We start from the raw sequence: 19,254 nt of genomic DNA on the forward strand, positions 1-19,254 counted from the left end.
ACACCCCCTTACCACCCACACACAACATACAGTAGGACTGTATTTTGAGGTATTATGCAGTCACCTCTAGGTACACTTTGTAAACACATAAATCAGTACAAAAATATTTTTAAATAAAATTAAAATAAGTTACAGTAGATGTTTTATTTTTATATATATGATTTGGGGTTTTTTTCCAGTTTCAAGATTCCAGCACCCTTCCTCCCAAAAGGAGTACTTTCAGGGCAAGGCATAGGACTTCCAGTGGCAAAGATCAGTGGTTAGGGGTGGGACTTCTGGTCCCAACGTGGTGAGCAGGGGGTGGGGCAACTGGCAAGGAGTGAGGCTACCCATGCGGCCCTCGACAGCTCTCCTAAACTCAGTAAGCGGCCCTCCGCCCACATAATTGGCCGCCCCTAATTTTGCCTTTCCATATATTTGCCACATAAAACAAAACAATCCTATGCTTTTAGGAAGTTAGAAAGGATGTTTAGTTTACTAGAGGCTGCTGAAAGTTCCAACACATTCATGAACGGACTGCAAGGATTTTCTCTTTGTATGGTGTTCAAAAAATGAACTGGTCCAAAGAACAGAATTTTGCATCATTATGTCACAAATATCAGGAGGGCTTGCTCATAGGTCTAGGGTACAACAAGGTACACGGGACCTTGCCTCACACAGTTAATGCATCACTCTCATGAGCCTCCTAATGTTTATTGCATCAATGAGAAAGTGACAATCACACCTGAACTATGGCTCCCATGTGGCAATACCCTGGAATATCAAACCAGATAATGGCTTATTAACAATTGCTGTGAATGTTACAATTCTCCGTCATGGCAGGATAAAAATAGCAAAACAAACTGTTCTTGGTTGGGGAGAGCAATCTTAAAAAATAAACTATTTCAACCACGCAGCTTTAATTCACCTAAGCTCCTAAAAGAAATTACAGACTTCCATTCTATCATTTACCTCTCTTACACACACAGTTTTTCTATGAGGCCTTTTTTCTTGAGGTTCAGGTTCCTGAGAGGGAGGAAATATTCTGTCACTCTCTTCTATTGTTTCCTGTTTTGACAGAGAGGTATTAACACTGGACTGTCCATTACTCTTCTCCAAAGCTGCAGAATAAGTTTGTTTTTGAATCGGTTGGTCTCTTCCATTCTGCACTGTTCCATTGCAATATGATCCAGACACTAATAGTGTATTATAAATCTTCTGAGCTTGTGTATGCATCTTTGAAGAGGAAATTACTGGTTCATCTATTTCCTGTGAGTCTGCAAAAGGAAAAATGCATAGTCACTTAAACAGAATGACCTTGTGCTTTAAAATTGACTTTAAAAAAGCACAATTAAAAAACATGAATATTAATACATTTTATGAAGGACCTGCATTTTTTCTGTTTGAACATTGGTATGGTGTTTAAAAAATTTAACTAATCAGGAAAACAAGTTTGTGACTAGGACAGAAAAATCAAAATGGTTCAGTTTTGAAACAAGACTGTTTCATTCAGGCTATGCATATATTCGAAATTTATAATATCTAATTTATAATTATATAATTATCATATATAATTGATAATTATAATTAAAACCCTGTTAATAAAACCCTATTAAAACTCTATAATGATACCACCTTGGATTAAGATATGTTACTGAGAGAAAAAGAAAAGTATTGTAAAAAGTATGTTATTGAATTAATTTTTAAAAAAAGGAAAACAAAAAACAAAAAACCTTGCCTCTGGTATATAAGACAGAAGTTGTAACTTCAATTAGAAAAACAATAGTCTCTGGCTTATTGCAAACATGACAGCAGCCAGAAGAAGAAACGATTTTTTTAAAGGGTTGTATAATAACCATTGCCTAACAATCTTCATTACTGGCTTACTAGTTCAGGGTCTTTACCACAAATACAATTTCATGAAGATAACATTTAAACATTTTAAAGTACAGACTTTCATGTATACACAGTATTTTCCAGAATCAATGGAGACTGAACTTAAGTTAACCAGATAGGCCATGGCTAGATGAGTGTAGCCGTGCAATATGTGGTGCTACAGACACGTGTGCAGTGCCACATACATTCAGCTGTTCTCCACGCTGCAAAGGAGCAGCAAGGGTTTGCTGGGGTTTTTTGACCCTTGGATACCCAGGGGTCAAAAAAACCTGTGCCAACAAAAAAAGGGGTGAAGTGATGGACACAGGGGCAGCACATGCTATTTGGCAACTGAGGGGAGAATTAATTTTATGAAGTACAATCCTTGTTAAATGGTGAATCTATATATAGCACTAACTGGAAAAATCCACTAGATGGTGCCATAGCCATGGACCACACAGACTAAAATTCCTCCAGAAAGTGTTGATGCTGCACAGAGCATCTACACTGCATTTGAGACTATGTCTTCACTGAAAAGTTTTTATACTAAGATTGTTGTCTTCGTGAAAAGCCTAGGGGAGACAGAGCACAACTTAGAGCTTATCTCAGTGTAACTAGTCAAAATCTACATTGTACTTGCCCACAGGCTGCTTCTATGGTGAAATTTCCTTTTGCTTTGTTTAAGGGGTGTTAAACTTACATCTATTCGCTGAGCTAAAGGGCTCACAGAGGGGCCAGTAAGGCCTGCTGCTGAAATCCATAGTATGAAGCCCCACTGGCAATGTGTGTCAATGGTGGGGGCTAAATATGGCTACGTTAACCCCCACAGCCGCTGCTTGCCTCACTACCACATCCAGCTTGCAAGGACCTCATGGTCTAAATCCAGCCTTGGGGACAGGATGAATTTGACACCCCTTGTCTATCTAAGTGCTGTTTCCAGAAAAGAGACTCTCATTGTTAATATCCCAGGTCTCCAATTTATCAAAAACCCTCTGAATTTTAATTGTACCTGTCAAAATGCAGGCTACCCCTCCTGTTTTTAAATCACCTGCAAATTTGATCAGTAAACTTTCTCCTTGCATCTAAGTAGGAGAGTTCTGAACCCTTCACAGGACCCTGTGAACATGTTTGAGAATTCCTGCCATGCTAACTTTGATCCATTAACTAACTGACTTTACCTACAATTATTCAACCAATTGTCTATCTACTTGATGGCAATTTTATCTAGTCCACATTTCTCCATCTTATTTAGCGGACAGGCATAAGAGGCTGTGCCAAAAACATCTATAATAAAGTGTATATATATTTGTTCACCTCATTCTCTTCCTCAGCTGCACTCCTTACCTTTCAGGAAGGAAATCAATCTGGTTTGGTTTGACTTGTTTTTAATAAATCCATGTTGTATGCTTGTGGTCATCCCTACTCTTTCTAAATATTTGTAAACTTATTGTTTTGTAATGATGTCTTGTGCGTTCCCAAGTGTTGAAGTTAGGTTGACTGATCTGTGATTCCAGGGGTCCATCTTTTTTCCCTTTTTAAAAAGGACACTTCCCTTCTTTCATCCTCTGGGACCTTACCTGTCATCCATGCATTCATGAATATTACTGCCAGTGGCAGAGATTGTTTCTGCCTGTTCCAATATCCAATACAGCCCCTAGTCTAAGATGGAGGGCTCTAAAAAAGTAGTTTAACTTATGATAGCTGCTGCATGACTACCTATGAGTTGTCCTGTAGCCCAGAACAGCTGAATGAAAAGTCATGGTTCTTCCCCCTCCTGCCCTGTGCTGCAAGGTTGGGAGAGGTCATGGGGCCACAAACACTAGTCCCATGTTGTTTCTGTGCAAGGGAGCCTTGTAGTTCCAATTATGACCTCTGCATGCCATTAGGCAAAGGTACAGGGGGAAGATGCAATGGTCCATCAACCACTTGGTCAATAAAAATGCGCACAAGATGCATATTTAAGTTGATTTTTAAGAGTTCACAGACTGAGTCAGAGTAATTGTATGTGACTTTGAAGAAAACTGTGAAATTCATTGCATTCTTTAGTTTGATTTTCATTTTACTAAAGATTAAAAGTCCTTATAGAACAACAACAAAAGTAGTAGTAGAACTGCTATAGCAATATACATACTGCTATAACCAGACATTTCCATATAAATATGCATACAAGTTTTGCACTGTTGAGGTTAACTGAACAAGAATGGTGGTTACCTGGATGGGGCGTGAAGTTAGCACAGGCTCTGATTTTCCTGTAAGCTTCAGCCTCATCCAGAAATTTCAGATTAGGGTCTCCCTTGGGAGGATCTTGAGTCTTGTTTTCTGAAAACGTTACTTTGCTATTTTTCCTTTTCTCAAAGCCCTGCTTAATGATATTTTGTTCAACTGCTGGAGTTGGTAAACAGTAAGGTAAACTTCTATACTCTAGCACAAAAAGAGATGTTTTAGAAACATTTTATTTCCTTAAATTACAACATAGGAAGCAATGTGTGTGTGTGTGTGTGTGTGTGTGCGTGCGCGTGCATGCGTGCATCCTGAAAGATGTAAGAAAAAAAATCATTGCTAAAGGGTCACCAAAGCAATTTTCATTTAAAAAGTGTAGTAAATTTAATATCTGGTGGTGGAAGAAAGAGGATGAGCTAAAATTAATGAAAATTGTTAGTGCTTATTCAAGAAACAGGGTGTTTATTGCTTCTCTAGCTTTTCCATACTTCTGAAAGGCAAGGGATGCTGAATCACTGCATAAGTCATGGACATGAAATGTTTTCAAATTACAGAACTAACAATGAGTAACTTAATTTTTTGTGATAAGTGTCAATTACTAGCATGAAATCAATAAATCAAAAGCTAGAATCAATTATTTTATCTTAATGCTGGGTGAAACCCTTACCCTTGATTTGTCAATAAGCTTACTGTACAGTAAAATTAATAGTATTACACAAGTAGTCCTTTTAAATTTGACTAGCCTATTATTGACAAATGAGGTTACAAACTACTTAACCTTTGTGTGGTTAGGGCACAGAAAATTGTTTTGTTGAAAATTGCACAGAAAATTGTTTGTATAATTTAAACATATACAACAAACATAAAGCACAAAGTGAACACAAAACATAATTGTTACCTTCATCAGCATCCTGAACTTTTGACATCTTTCTGTTCTCGGAACTAACATCCTAGATTTAAACATATTCATGCATAGTAAGTAGAAAGCATATAGTCATCAAAAACTGTACAAGAAATGTGATGGGTATGTGTTGAAACAGGGTTTACAAGATTTGTTTTCCTTCATTAAATCAAATTAAATTGTTCTGTTTCAGCACCTGCTAATGCTAAGTTTGCAGGGCTCAAGAGTTTCTAGATAAAGTAAAAGTCACTGAAAGGAGAGCTGGTTGACTTTTTCTACAGAAAAGAAAAAAAGCTTAACCTTTGAAAATAATTTCTTCTTTATCATAAGCATCCTATATAGATTTCTCTATCTTTTCTGCTGTTTGAGGAATATCCATAGGATTGAGGATTCAGGACAGTTTGGTAATGGTGATACCTATTGAAAAATATTCTGCTTTTAAGTGTCAAGATATTTGTATTTTTGAATTCTACCCATGTTCTGTTAGTGGTTTAAGATCCAGAGCAGTTTTTAAGATAAATTTATTTTCAAAAGTTTCTAGCCCACTTTCAAAGCAAACTCTATCACCATTTGGATCCCAAATACCAAAGACTTAAAGCTTCTGTACTTGGGGAGCTGACTGCACAGTAACCTAGGATGTGAATTTACAGTGCACTAAATACTTTGCATTAATTCCCTGTGCAGGCACTCCTACTGAGTGCTTAATGGGTGTTTAACACAAAGCAATAAACTCAAGGACATATTGTGCTGGAGTTTATTGTTCCCGGGTGCTGCATTTATATGTGCACTTGGGACTGCAGCACACTGAGCCGGGTTGGAGCAGCTCTGGCTGGCAGAGGGCCTGGGGGTCAGCCTGCCAGCCTGGGACTGCTCTGACCTGGCTCAATGTGCTGCGGCAGGGCTGGCTGGGACATGAGGGTGCTTCACTGTGGGGCTAGCTAGCAAGCAGCCCCCACACTGAAGCACCCTTGTGCCCCAGCCAGCCCTGTCAGCATGTATGCTGCTGTAGAGTAAAAAATGTCCCTTCAGGATACTACTTGTATTTAAAAGTACTAACCTATGGCGGTGTTTATTAGTTTATTGCGACCTAATAGGGACAAAAATGTAAACACAAAAGCTTTACTGCGGGGCTAACTAGTCAGCTCTGAAGTAAACGTCCCATATAGTTGCGCTCAGTGAAAAGCAGTATACTGTACTTTCACATTCAAGATGTGTATAACATAGTTGGAGATGCTTACTGCACAAGTCATGTCTCCATGCAGCCCAGCAATATGGCAGGTCTTTAACTTCCTGGCCTTAACTGTACATCATGCTAAAAAAAGACATGTAAATCTATTTGACATATTGTACTTGGAAACATTTACTGTATTTATCTGAATCCAAGACAACTTTAAATTTAAGACGGTGCCCCAAAAGACTCTATATGTGGAAAATTTATAAATTTGTTATAATTTTCAGGTATAAAATCGAATTATTGGAGGGTAGTCTAAAATTTGTCCCTCCACAGCTATAGCGAGGAAAGCAGCAGCAGGGGGTCACAAGGCTGAGGAATCCAGGTAACTCCTTGCCCTCTGCCCCCCCACTTATTCCTCCTGCAGCTTACCTGCACCCCCAACCCGTGCCCCACAGCCTCTGCCCTAGCACCTTCTCCCCACAGCCCCTGCCCCTCTCTTCCCCACTGTCCCCTTCCCCACCTGTGCCCCATAGCCTCTGCTCCCTTCCCCTCTACTCCCTACAAGCTGTGTTCCTTTTCCCCTCTCCTACCATCAGACACAACTCCAGCTCTATTTCCTTCTGGGGCACAAAGTATATGGAGGTGCAGGCTGGAGCTGCACCAGTGCTGATTGGGCAGGCAGGAGACAGAGCCTTTAAGTGCTTTTTGCCTGGAAGGGACTGAGCCAGAGCCACACCTGACACTGAGGGAGGGAAGGGGGGAGACACTGTGTGGGACAGGCAGCGGGGGGCAGCAGGCAGCTCCTGGGGCTTTGACTCCAGCTCCGACCAAGACTCAGGCCTGGAGTCAGAGCCATAGCAAACACCTTCCTCCTCCTCTGCCTTGTACTGGAATCCAAGATAAGATTTTTTCTCCATGCTCAATGGGGAAAAGATACCTCATCTTGGATTCAAGTAATATGGTACTTGTTGGAAGTGGTTGGTTGGCACCCCCACCTACATTTTTTCACTCCCCCTCCACTTCATGAGAGATGGAAAGAGAGCTTCTAAAATGATACAGACAACAGCCAGTTCTACAGGCAGAGACGGGTACTCATCTTACGTGTCACTTTTTACTAAATATTTCACTGTTCCAATGCAGTGAAATGTTCTGAATATTTATTTGTTGACCCTAAAATGATGCAAAATTTCAGGGGGTTACTGAAAAAGTAATTCCACTTTCATAGGCTCTGGTTTCTTCTCTGAGGTGTTCAAGGTAGGGGGCTAATCTTTCATGGTGCTAGTGCAGAGAATGTGTTTGAGTCTCTGAAAGAGGGCGCTCTCTCTCTGGTCATCTGCAGTCCTTGTACACACTTTGCTTGGGGCAACTGATTGATGGGAACCTTGGGAAGTGGCATAAATATTCTTTTACCCGTCTCTCTGCCTATTTATAAAATTGTGTCACTTATTTTAGGGAAGCTGCAGAGGAGCTAGGGGAACCAGGAAAACTTTGGGTTTGGCTGTTACTTTCTCATACATATTTAATGTGTGTGTATATATAATGTATTAAATATTGATGCCTTGTATGAGAAAAATCCCAGTTTGGATGACTTCCATTTGGCTTGATAATCAGCCTCACAGGACTGCACTTGTTTCTTTAGTACAGGTTGTTGATTATTTTTGCCTAATAACAGGAGAAGCAGACATGCTGGGATTTCAGCAAGTGACTATCATCTCAGAAACAACATGTTTTATGGCACAGCACATCTGTAACCATTGGCTCTTTTCTGGTTCTCTTTATTTCCTCCATTCACTCGCTCCGTTTTTCAGTACAATAAATCTTTGATTCTTTGAGCAGATCTGGTGGTGTCAGTGACTTGCTATAACCATTTTTAAATTATTTAGAGAGAAGGTTCAGGCTGGACATCAGGAGACATTACTTTACAGTTAGGGCTGCCAGGCTCTGGAATGGGCTCCCAAGTGAGGTGGTACTCTCTCCTACCTTGGGGGTCTTCAAGAGGAGGGTGGACAGATATTTGGCTGGGGTGATATGACCCCAGCACCTGTTCCTGCCCGGGGCAGGGGGTCGGACCTGATGATCTGTTTAGGTCCCTTCTGACCCTAAGTACTATGGTACTATGATTTAGGTACATTCATATCTTACTTTTTTCTCCAACTTCTCTTTTGAGAATTAGTATGAGTCTCTTACTGTCTTTAAGTACAATTTTCCCCCTATAATTCCAGGACTGTCCCTCCTAACCTTCACTGCTTTAAATAATAACTACCTCACAAAAAAAACTTAGATGTGACTTTGAGGTTAAGAAACTTGGGTATTTCTAACCTGAAAAATGAAGGCCTGACTGCAGTATGGATGCGCTTTAATCTAAAGCCTATATCAGCCACTGGAGTACATAAACTTTTGGGGGGCTTGAGCTACTTACTCAGATTACTGGCCCACACTCCATAGGTCTACTGAAACTGGAATCTCTGCTAGCCAAATTAATGCTAGGAAGGGAAAACCTCTCTGTGCTACAAACACACATTAATTTTGCTGGAAATATAAAAAACCTGGTTTCTGTCAGCCCATGAAAGGGCCGCAGAGAGCCCTCTGAAAACACCCAGCCTCCAGACCTGTCTCATTTAAATCTGATATCGGTCATCTTAGGGATACTGCTTGTTTAAAAAATGTAAGGCAAAAACAAAAGGTTGTGGTATTCAATGATCCAAATAATAATGGGTTTTGGCAATACTCAGCACCTTGAATAGTACACAGTTGCTACCACTAGCAACTGGGAGTCAGTAATGTCTCTAGAAGTACAGAAGTAATATGGTTCTTGTGCTGAACCTGGAATATAGCCTGCACTAGTCTCTTTCCCCACGCAGTAATATGTATTTAGAAGAAATGGCTATGCCAAAGTTGAAGTGCTTTTGGTTTAAAAAGAACAGTTATTCTCCATGAACGGAAGCTAGGCTTTAGAACTTGCTCTCCTCTTGACCCAGAAGAGTGTGGAGCTGTTGACCTTTAAGCTTACTAGAAAGAAGCCTAAGTGGGAACATTAGATCTGTTTGTATTGATTTTATTTTTTAAGAGTTGTCAAAGGCACTAATGATAAGAAATTTTAAAATGATTATAGGAGCTGTGGCTCCAAGCATTAACAATTATACTGCCTGCATTTTGGCAGCTATCAGTTGAGTGCTAACTTGGCATCAAAACCAACCTGCACACTGATAATTGAATGAATTAATGGTTTATTGCTTTGGTTTTTCATTTGCATCCGCCCAGTACTGCCAAAGATTTTTTTTATCTGTCAAGCACTGAACTAGCCAAGCAGTAAAAACAGAGCTCCATTCTGCACTTTGTTTTACTCTCTCTAAAATTAACTGGTCCAGAATGCAAAGGGAGTGTCAAAATTTCCAATTTTGCTACCACTGACGCAGCTCTATGGGTGGCAGCATTATTAGGCATGTTAGATTAACTATCTCACCATGTACAGAGCAGGTCTTAATGAGATCACAATTAAAACAGTGGCAGCTACCAGAATTGTGTCATCAGCACAAGAGTCACCAATCCTGTTTCTGCCAAGGGAGCTAAACTGAAGGTAGCAACAGGAATACATTTTACTATCTGGTAAAGACAAGGACAAAGTAATAAGCAAAGAGAGATAACGGAGGTGAAGACAGGGGTAGACTGATAACATGGATCAAGATTCTTACACCAGTACAACATATCTTGCTTGGAACCTCAGAAGCACACCAGGTCACAATACAAGCCAATATTATCAACTGCACTAAGGCAAATATAGCAGGCAAGGACTAGGTTCAGACATTCAAGAGCATGTCCCTTATACCCAAAGGATACACACACACATAAGATTGCACCTAAGTATTTATGGTGTTTTTGCCTGAAACCTCTATAGTAGTATCTGTATGCCAGACAATACTGGAAGGCAATGCAACATGTTGTAGTAACCTTTTTTACCACAGGCATATTTGCTTGTTGTTGCTTCCATGTTTGTAGGCTGGTGGGTCTAACATCAGGCTTCTGATTTTTGATAAGGTCCTTATCAATTTCACGGATGCCTTAGGAAATAATAGATTTCATTAAAATGTTAGGATTTTTATAAAAAGGTTACACTACAGTTTAACAGCACTGCACTATAATAGCTATACACATTGTTCTAAAATTTTATAGCAGTTTATCTTCACTTTCACTGCAGTCTGTACCTGACTGGCTTTTACATATTTCAGTGTTTTGAAGATATTTTATAAAAATACTGAAAGGATTCAATTCATGTAGTATTTCAAAAACACAATTACCAAAAACATTTTTTCCCCATCTTTGACATGGAACTGTCTGTAGAGGTCAGCAGTGTGCAAGGAATTCCTTGACAGCACTTCAATTCATACAAGGAATTGGAGGAAAGGTAGTGAAAATGGAAAGAGAGGAGTCAGTATACAGTACACCTGGATTTTTGAAGTTCTACTAGTCTGAGAAATCAAACCTCCTGGTACTTCCACAGGGGTCACATCCACCATATTCACACTGAAAGAAAAATGCAAAGCCAGTAATAGCTACTTTGGACAGTAGCTATCCAACATAGGAACAGCTCAAGTTGAAAGTGAAAGGGCCTGGAGTTCTTAGGGTTCCAACAGGGATTTCTGGAAAAAGATATCATTTTCTCTCACATGTAGAATGCTCACACATAAAATATGCTCCTTGTTTTTTGGGGAGGCAGAATAAAGAGAAAAAAGATTTTTCCCTGCTGCACAGAACAGGGTCAGAGCCTAATCTTCAGCTGACTTACTCTCTTTTTCCTGCTTAACTAAAAGCTGAAACCCTAGCTGCTATTGAAGATTGGTTTCCATGGGTGGATCTATGATCTTTGAAAAGAGCTAAGTTTTTAGGGCTGTGAAATAGGAGATGAGACAGGGAACAGCTAGCAGATAGCAACATTTCCCTAAGAAGGGCTAACTTAGTTAGTGGAACAGCAAGACTATTAAAAAGGAGAGACAATTGTTAACACCTGTGGAGTGAAGAACAATAAACCATGCATCTTTTCTGGGCAGAAAATCAGCTTTCCTGCTTAAGACAGGCACCCCAATTTTGGGGGGCTGATTTTTTGGGAACAGGTATGTGTGGTATGGGAGTAAACAAAATTAATATTCCATGAAGAAAAAATATTACAAAGGGCCTTTACAAAGTATTTAGTCTATGATTTTTAGACTGAGTATTCTGCAAATTTTCTACTGGAGATGTGTCAGGAGATAGCAGAAGTTTTATTAATTTTTAAAGTAGTCTTCATTCAAATGTGGAATACCAATAGCATGCCAATCTGGTTTAGACATGTGTGTTGCTTCCATGTAAGCAAAGTAGGTGGAGTGTATTAAATTCTAATCCGATGTATTTTGAAAATATTGGAAAAGACATACAGAAGTTAGGGCCTTTAAATATTGAAAAACATCCTGTTCAACTACTCAGTAAATATGAACATTTTTATGGGGGAGGAGGAACTGCAAAAGTAAATCAACATACTTTGTAAAGTGTGAAATTCAACTTCAGGGTCCTTCTTAGCAGATCCTGTTATTCCAGGAGGTTTACTCAAGTCCCATTCACACTTTGCAATTAAGTTTAGTACCGCTTCATCTTCTTCATCCAGCACTGAACACTTTTTTGACATGGAATTAATGTACTGTACCCTTGCTGGGCCAGGTCTGTTAAAGAAAAAGATGCTGTCAAACTTCTTCACTTTACTTTGGTGCTTTGGCATTTAGCACTACTTCTTATTATGTAATGGACCAGTCAAGTTTCTTTACTAGGTTAAAAAAAACCCTCATACAAGGTACTGGATTATAGGAAACACCTTCTTGTGAGTCACGTACTAGACTGGAACTCAGAAGACCAAGTTTCAATTCCTAGTTCTACCCAAGATTTCCTATATAAGCTTAGGCAAATTGGTTGATCGCTTTGCCCCAGCTTTCTATCTACAAAATGAGGATTATGCTACTTTACTATTACTTTTTGCCAGAATTCTCTTTCAGAACCCACCTTCAATTCCACTAACCCATACTATAATAGTAGTTTTTACTGAAGGAAGAAAGCGCATTAAAGCAAGAGTCGGGTACCTATGACCCACAGACCAGATTTGCCCTGGATTCTTGCCTGGTTCTAGATCCAAATCCTTATGTTCATTTGTTCATACCTTTCCATTTCATTCCCTCTTGCTGCCGGTGAAGAATTTTTTAGCTCAAATGCATGATCTGTAGCAAAATGCAACAATGATGCTTTTCGTTCTCTGTCTCTCACTGGCCGGTCATCTAGAAAAATAATCCCCACAAAACAGAATCTGTTTCACTAATGTTCTCATTAGGGCATATAACTGAAGGAATTGGAACAGCTCTGCAGAACTTCTAAAGTATTAAGTTAAAAACCAGCTTTAAGTGATGCACAGAAAAGGCAGGAATTTTACTGTATCAGATTAAGGATTAAGGTAAAAAAAGACAAAGGTTAAATTCTTATTTTTGTGAATACCAACACTAGCAAAAACAAGTGCCTGAACTTAGACTAATATTTTTAGAACAGAACTGTCCAATTGGTGGTCCATGGGCTGTGTGTTGCCTGAGAGGGATTAAGTTGCAGTCCCTGGGCCCAACTGCCACTTTCCCATTTGATCCAGCTGCAACAGTGGCCAGAGTCTCCAGGCTGCCCCTTCCTCCTCTGGCTTCTGCTTCCTGCCTGCACCTCAGGAATTGAGGCACAGTGCAGAGTGGTTTGGCACACTGAAGGTAAACCTGGGGGTGTGGGGCAGTAGTAAGTAGAAGAGGTGGGTGTAGTGCCAACTATGGGGGCATCTGCCAAGGCTCACAGTACTAGTCAGGCTTACCCATGAGGGAGCATAGTGCAGTAGTCAGAGGGGCATCCACGTGGGTGCACACTGCAGCAGTGGGGGGCATTTGTGGTGTAGTGGTGGCTTAGAAGTGAGGCCTACCATGGTATAGTGATGAGGCCTACCAGCCATTTGGTTGCTGGTGGCTTAGAAATTAGACGACCCTTTTCTTAGATGATACTGCACCACCATCGTTGTAGGGTGGGGAAAATATATTTTGGTGTCTTTTTTATTTAATTTGGACTGAAGAGGGAAGTACTATTTCTAGATTTTTGGGAAACATTTACCTTCATCCGAATCCTACTACAACAGAATAGCATGATTCTCTTAGTCCTGACAGTAATTTTTGGAAGGCTATAGAGAGCAGCAGGTCAGCAATTGTTGATTTACCTGGGCAGGTCTTTGTTTTTTGGACCTACCCAGGATATAAGGCAGCCAGGAAATGACGCTTGGGAATAGCCAAGTCTAGAAAAAAGGTTTTCCGCTGTGGTTTACATCATGGAAATTTGGAATTACCTCTTTGTTAATAAAATCAGAGCCCAAGAAAAGTGACTTTCTGGTAAAATCCCACTGCCATTAAATTCAAGGGCAAAAATTCTACAGACTCCAGAGGGGCCAGGATTTCTCCCTTGAGCTTTAAAATGTACTTTATACTTGAAAGCAGATGATGATTCTACTCACACAGACATAAGAGAGTAAATTGCCTGCTATGAAAATCTGCTTTGAAGTCTGCTCAGAAAGGAAAACTGCATCTATAAAACTAATGCATGGATAAAATTTGGGTAATTAACTAGTCAACAAATAAAAGCGACAACTAGCAGCAATAAAAGGGAGGGACAGACTAGCATGTACTTTTTTTCTTCTTCCAAGAAACCTTTTGTTGGAGTAATTTAGTTGGACATCCTCAGTGTTCCCCTTCTTAGGATCCTCATATCTTTACTTTGGTGAAAGCAGTGTATTGGTAGAATAAGACAGGCAAACTTCTGTTGAAAATAGTTCATTGTTCTTAATTTAGCAAGGGGAAAAGAATCATTGCAATTTTTTTTAAGTAGTTAGCTCTGTGAGCCTATCCAACAATTATACCCAAAAGAGAAACTGGCACAGTTTCCTAAATAGGGCAGGACATGTATTTCTTCTCTAAGTACCCACTAGTCACACCGGTTCAGCTGTTGGCACAGGCTTGTTATCAAGAAGCTTGAAATCCAAATAAATGCAAGAAGAAAGGAAATGATTAAGATTTCGTATCGAAGCATTTACGTATACACTTAATTTGTAAGCTAGTTCTGTGCATATCTGTGCATCTAATAAATCAAAGTATAGATTCATAAAAATGCAAGTGTAAATACAGAACAAAACATTTCAGCGTGTTTACTCAGAACTCTTGCTGAAAACATCTTTACTCGAAGAAATCATTTGGCACTTTCAACACACGGATAATAAAATAGGGAGGCAATCTCTATAGCCCTTAGACTTGGCCTTGTTCTACTACCACTATAGTCAATAGTAAGAACTCCATTGACTCCAGTCGGATTACTGTTATGCCAATACAGAGTATATCTCAAAATCACACTAAAAGTCTGTAAAACTATTTGATACTCATAGGTCATTTATAATTTGATTTTTGAATGATCTGTTATTATTAAATAACATCCCATACATCTATGATAATGGACTTTTAAGCACGTTGTCTTCACATTTCCCATTACCTTTTGTGTGTCTGCAACAGCTAGCGTACCTGTTGATCATTGGCACTAGCTGTGACATGCTTCCTAGCACGCACTTTGCCATTCATGTATATATTTTTAAAACAAAAAGTTATTTTCATAGAAAATGTCTAACACTTCTATGTAAAAACAAAATATTTTGAGTAATACGTTGTTCTGTTTTCTACATACCTAATTGCCTCAAGTTAGGCAGCATGTGCACAACAAAAAGACGATAATCTGATTCATTTTTAACAACAGGGTTCAATCGAAGGTCCACTTCCTTGAGTGTAGTTAAGCTATGAAGTCGGAATACTTCTGAAAGTGATGTGATTTGATTGTAGTAGAGATTAAGCTTTTCTAAAAATGTTAGGTATTGAATCCCCTGTTAACAGATACAAAATAGAAACCAAATAAGGTTGCACTTTGTTTTCATGGTGAAATGCCTGTGGTCCCTGAGGGAAATCCAAACCAGGTGGCCCAAGGCTGAAAGCTGTTACCACTTGACTCAGTAGCTATTCAGTGGTTTCTCTAAAATGACTTGCTGGTCTCAATCCAAGATCCAGTGCACATATTCACAATTTTAAAAGACTTCCCAAACACATGCAAATTATAAGTGATATTATCAATTTTTCCTTTGAACTCTACCAGACACTTACAACCCTTTTCTGCAGGAAAATCATTTATCTCAGAGACAGGAAAATATGGGGAATGACTGAACTGTTACTGTTCATGCCATACAATCTTCAGAAAGATAGAATCCTTCCATCTTCTGGGGCCATCTTTAAACATCTTTAAGTTAAAATATTTGTTAAACAAAATGAACTAGTTTAAAAGTGGTAAGATTTAAATGTGAATTAAGGATATCTTACTATTGATGTATATCAAGTTGAGCTATACAAGGTATCAAGAAGAGAGACGGGCTGTAACAAACTCTTCTTCCTCCCCCCTCCCCCCACCTTCAGTCTCCATTATAGGGAAGAAAGGAAAGGGCCCTTTAAGAGAGATAAGATAGGCTGGGAGGTCCCTCCTCTTAGAGAGAGATAAAGGGAAGGGTCTTAGCAATGAGGAGCAGAAGTGCCTTGACAGAGGAAGAAGATAGTCTGCCAAAAAAGGACTAGCTCAGAGTCCTGACTAAGTTTGGGAAAAACTCATTGGCTGTGTCCACATGAGCGTGCACGTATGTATGTGTGTGTGTGTTGCGGTGTCTCAATGGAGGTTGCGGCACCACAGAAGGCACCCCGCACATGAGAAAATGTTCCCTGTGCTGCATATTTGCAGCGAGGACTCTAAATCTGAAAGGGGGAATTCTGGTATCAAAAACCAAAAAATGCACCGGAAAAAAGCAGCGCGACGCACACTTTTGGAGCATGCTGAGAAGCAAATGGAGGCTGGGTCCTCCAAGGAGATGCTCTGGCAGCTGGCACAGAACCAGCCTGGTCTGGTGTAAAGGCATACGCCAGCAGACCAGGCTAGGCCAGCTCCATGCTGCCACGTGCAGCTTCTGGGACTCAGCCAGGGCCACGCACCACTGGGGAACTCTGCCAGCCGCAGGCTATGAGCACTCCCAGGGCCCGCTGCCGCAAGCCATGCCCTGCTTTTATTTTTTCTGGCAAGCTGAGGCAGCATGCCGGAGCAGCAGGGGAACACAGCAGCTGTAGAGATGCTCTGGCTGTCTGCCAGAGCATCTCCTTGAAGGACCCAGCCTCCATTTGTTTCCGTGCATGCTCTGAGAGTGTGCCCTGCACCACATTTTTCAGTGCATTTTTTCTGGATACCAGAATTCCCCGCTATCAAATTTAGAATCCACGCTACAAATATGCAGTGTATCGAATTTTGTGTATGTGATGGGCCGGGGGTGGCAGCAGGAGTGAGAGAGAGATACAGGGAGGGAAGAAGGGAGGTGGTACTCTAGGTAGAAGTGGCTGCCAGAGCTGGGCTTGGAGCTCCCCTGTCTCCCTAGAGCAGCCTACACAGAGGGAGAGTGGCCTGGAAGGGAAGGGGCTTGCCCAGGCCAGTCCTTGAGCCCCAGTCAAGAGCTTCCCAGGAAGGGCATGGGGATCACTGGGGTCTGGGCACAGGCACAGGAAGAAGAATAGCAAGGGCTGGCACTGCTCAGAGCTACAAAGCATTGGGTGGAACAGCTGCAGCTGAACTCATGTCCTGGTGCAGGGAGTGACCTGCTGCAAGGAGGGAGCAAATGGGGATTGGGAGTGAAGAGCACTGGCAGGGCTGTGGGTCAAGAGTGAGGGGCAAGGAAATGGGCAGGGGTAGGGCACTGGCAAATCAATGCTGCTCAGCACCACAAAGCAGCTGTGGGGACAAATGCAGCTAAACCAGCATTGTGGTGAGCAAAGAGGGCAAGAGGAGCACTGATTTCCTATCATAAAAAAACCAAAAGCAAAAGCCAAAATATATAGGTATTTAGAATTTATTTTATTATAACGACCGAGGCAGTAGTAGGCCTTCAAACTGTGTTAAACTTGTAAATATATCAATAAAACATTGTGCTCAACTGATACCTGTATATATAGTGGCATTTTATTTTAATCATGGAAAAACACGGACTTTGGGTTTTTTAATAAGAGAATTTAGGGATTCTTTTTAAATTGGAGAATTTGCAATTTTTTTTAACAGAAAAAACTAGGATCCCTGCTGGTAAGGTAAGTGGGAGGACCCAGGCAGAGAAGCCTGCCCAGGGCCAGCACTGGGGACCCAGATGGAGGGCAAACAACATGGCTGACTTCCTTGCCCTTTGGAGCCAGGAGGCCATGCCCTGACGGTTCAAAGTGGGCCACCACAATGAGAACATCTTCCAGGTGATAGCTGCCCAAATGGCAGAGTGGGGGCACCAAAAGACATGGCAGCAATGCCATACAAAGGCCAACTGTGCAGCCACAGCCCGCTGGCAGCTGGCCCAGAGGTGCAGGTGACTCTGCTGTAGTGTCCGTACCACAGCCCAGGTGGCCGTGTGATCCTCACCCGGGTCTGGCAGGCACACAGCCATGTTGCAGGTGGCATCAGACCCCGCTGCCAGACTGCTGCAGTGCGTAGAGGGAGCAGGGGTCACTCTAGGTTAGGGCTGCTGCAGTAGTCCAGCTGGCAGAGGGAACTAGTGTCCCCAGATGCCAACTGGCTGGGCCTCAGAAACTCCTGAGGGCATGTTGCCCTGAGCTGCTCACCAGGTCAGCTTTTTATACTGCTGTGGCCAGCACCTCCCCCTGGCCGAAGATCTGGAAGGAGCTGGGCAAGGTCAGTTTGCCCCAAGTGGCACAATTTGCCCCACACCAAAGTACACATTTAGGCACACGTGCTAAGGCACAAATCTTAAAACCTAAACTTATTGCACTGTGTTTTCCCTTCAGCTAATCATAAAAAAAAAACTACTTACCTCCAAGCTAACCAATGCATTGCGAGAGAGGTCTAGGGATTTTAGGCGAGTAAAATTTTTCAGAGCATTTCCTAGATGGGCAATCTTTTCATGATAAGTTCCAGGGAGAGACAATGACCGGACATCAGCTAAAGTAAAAAAAGAAAAATGCTGAAACATGAATATATTTATCACTCTAAAAAAGAGAGAGGAAGATATGATTCCTTCTACTCATTTTAATATGAAATCCACCTGATATTACAGGGATATGCAATGCAAAATGTATCTGCTTAGTCTTTCTGTGCTATTAATTGTAAGGGGTGGGTGTGGGGGGGGAAGGGGTGTGTGCGTGCACTGACAGAGAGAAAGCTTTGTTACTAACAGGCAGAGATGGATTTTTGTGGCTCTTTTAGGAATAGATTTTTTGCTTAAAGCATTTGGTGTTATACTGCTTGTAGCAACTATAAAAGGGAATAAGAGAAGCATCCCACGCACATGTACTATTACCCACTCAGCACAAATCATGGGGAAAGCCCCACAGAAAACAACAATTTGTATTTTTCTATTCTCAAACTCTGTGCAATTTATGGAGGGCCAAAGATAGAATACAAATTGTTTCCTGCACTTCAGTACCTCTATAATGATTTATTTACAGTGTACATTTTTTTTTCAACTAAGCAGACCTGTGACAGGTTATTAAGCCACTCAGAGCCCATATCCAGAAAGAGACCCAGGCCTGGTGATGGAAATTGACAAACCAGCACCCTCCTTCCCTATACAATAAACAGTGAGTCTGGCACTTAGGAATGTATGACATGCCAAGAGAGGGCAGGAGAACAGCTATTAGGAAATGGTGGAAGCAGGTGTGTCTGAAACCTGGCCCTCTCCCAAGATTAGGGGCCCCTGTGGGATTGGAATTCACAGCCAGATGCTGCTTCCTGTACTTGGGTGTCTAAGCCACCCCTTTTGGACATGGGCAACTTGCTTATTCTTCTTTTGAGACATGGTTGGAGGAAGAAGTGGTGCTGCCCACGTTTTATAATTAAAAGGATGACTAGTACTCCCCCAGGAAGTAGAACACCTGGGTTCAATTCCCTCCTCAGCCTGAGTGGGCTCAAACCCACACTAAGTGAGAGTAGTGTGTATGTAGTGAGGGACTCCTCCACCTCT

The 19,254-nt window shown here is 41.2% G+C and overlaps 1 protein-coding gene across 6 annotated transcripts in view; it reads right to left on the reverse strand.

Annotated features, from left to right (window-relative positions):
* CEP72 (centrosomal protein 72) overlaps positions 1-19,254 on the reverse strand; it is a 51,555-nt gene that overhangs the window by 29,931 nt on the left and 2,370 nt on the right. For 3 of the 6 annotated variants that reach the window (XR_003092915.1, XM_014517633.2, XM_014517635.2), the window contains exons 2-9: positions 18,106-18,233; positions 14,907-15,099; positions 12,328-12,442; positions 11,661-11,839; positions 10,098-10,207; positions 4,973-5,024; positions 4,066-4,275; positions 952-1,256 (exon numbers count right to left, since the gene is read on the reverse strand). Coding sequence is in view for 5 of the 6 variants with exons in the window: in XM_014517633.2 (XP_014373119.1) it covers positions 952-1,256; positions 4,066-4,275; positions 4,973-5,024; positions 10,098-10,207; positions 11,661-11,839; positions 12,328-12,442; positions 14,907-15,099; positions 18,106-18,233 (1,292 nt within the window). In the remaining variant the exon portion in view is untranslated. The remainder of the gene's footprint in view (positions 1-951; positions 1,257-4,065; positions 4,276-4,972; positions 5,025-10,097; positions 10,208-11,660; positions 11,840-12,327; positions 12,443-14,906; positions 15,100-18,105; positions 18,234-19,254) is intronic. The other 3 variants (XM_014517634.2, XM_014517638.2, XM_014517637.2) reach the window with 3 other exon arrangements.

This window comes from Alligator sinensis, unplaced genomic scaffold (genome assembly GCF_000455745.1).
Source record: "Alligator sinensis unplaced genomic scaffold, ASM45574v1 scaffold428_1, whole genome shotgun sequence".
Lineage (NCBI taxonomy): Eukaryota > Metazoa > Chordata > Crocodylia > Alligatoridae > Alligator > Alligator sinensis.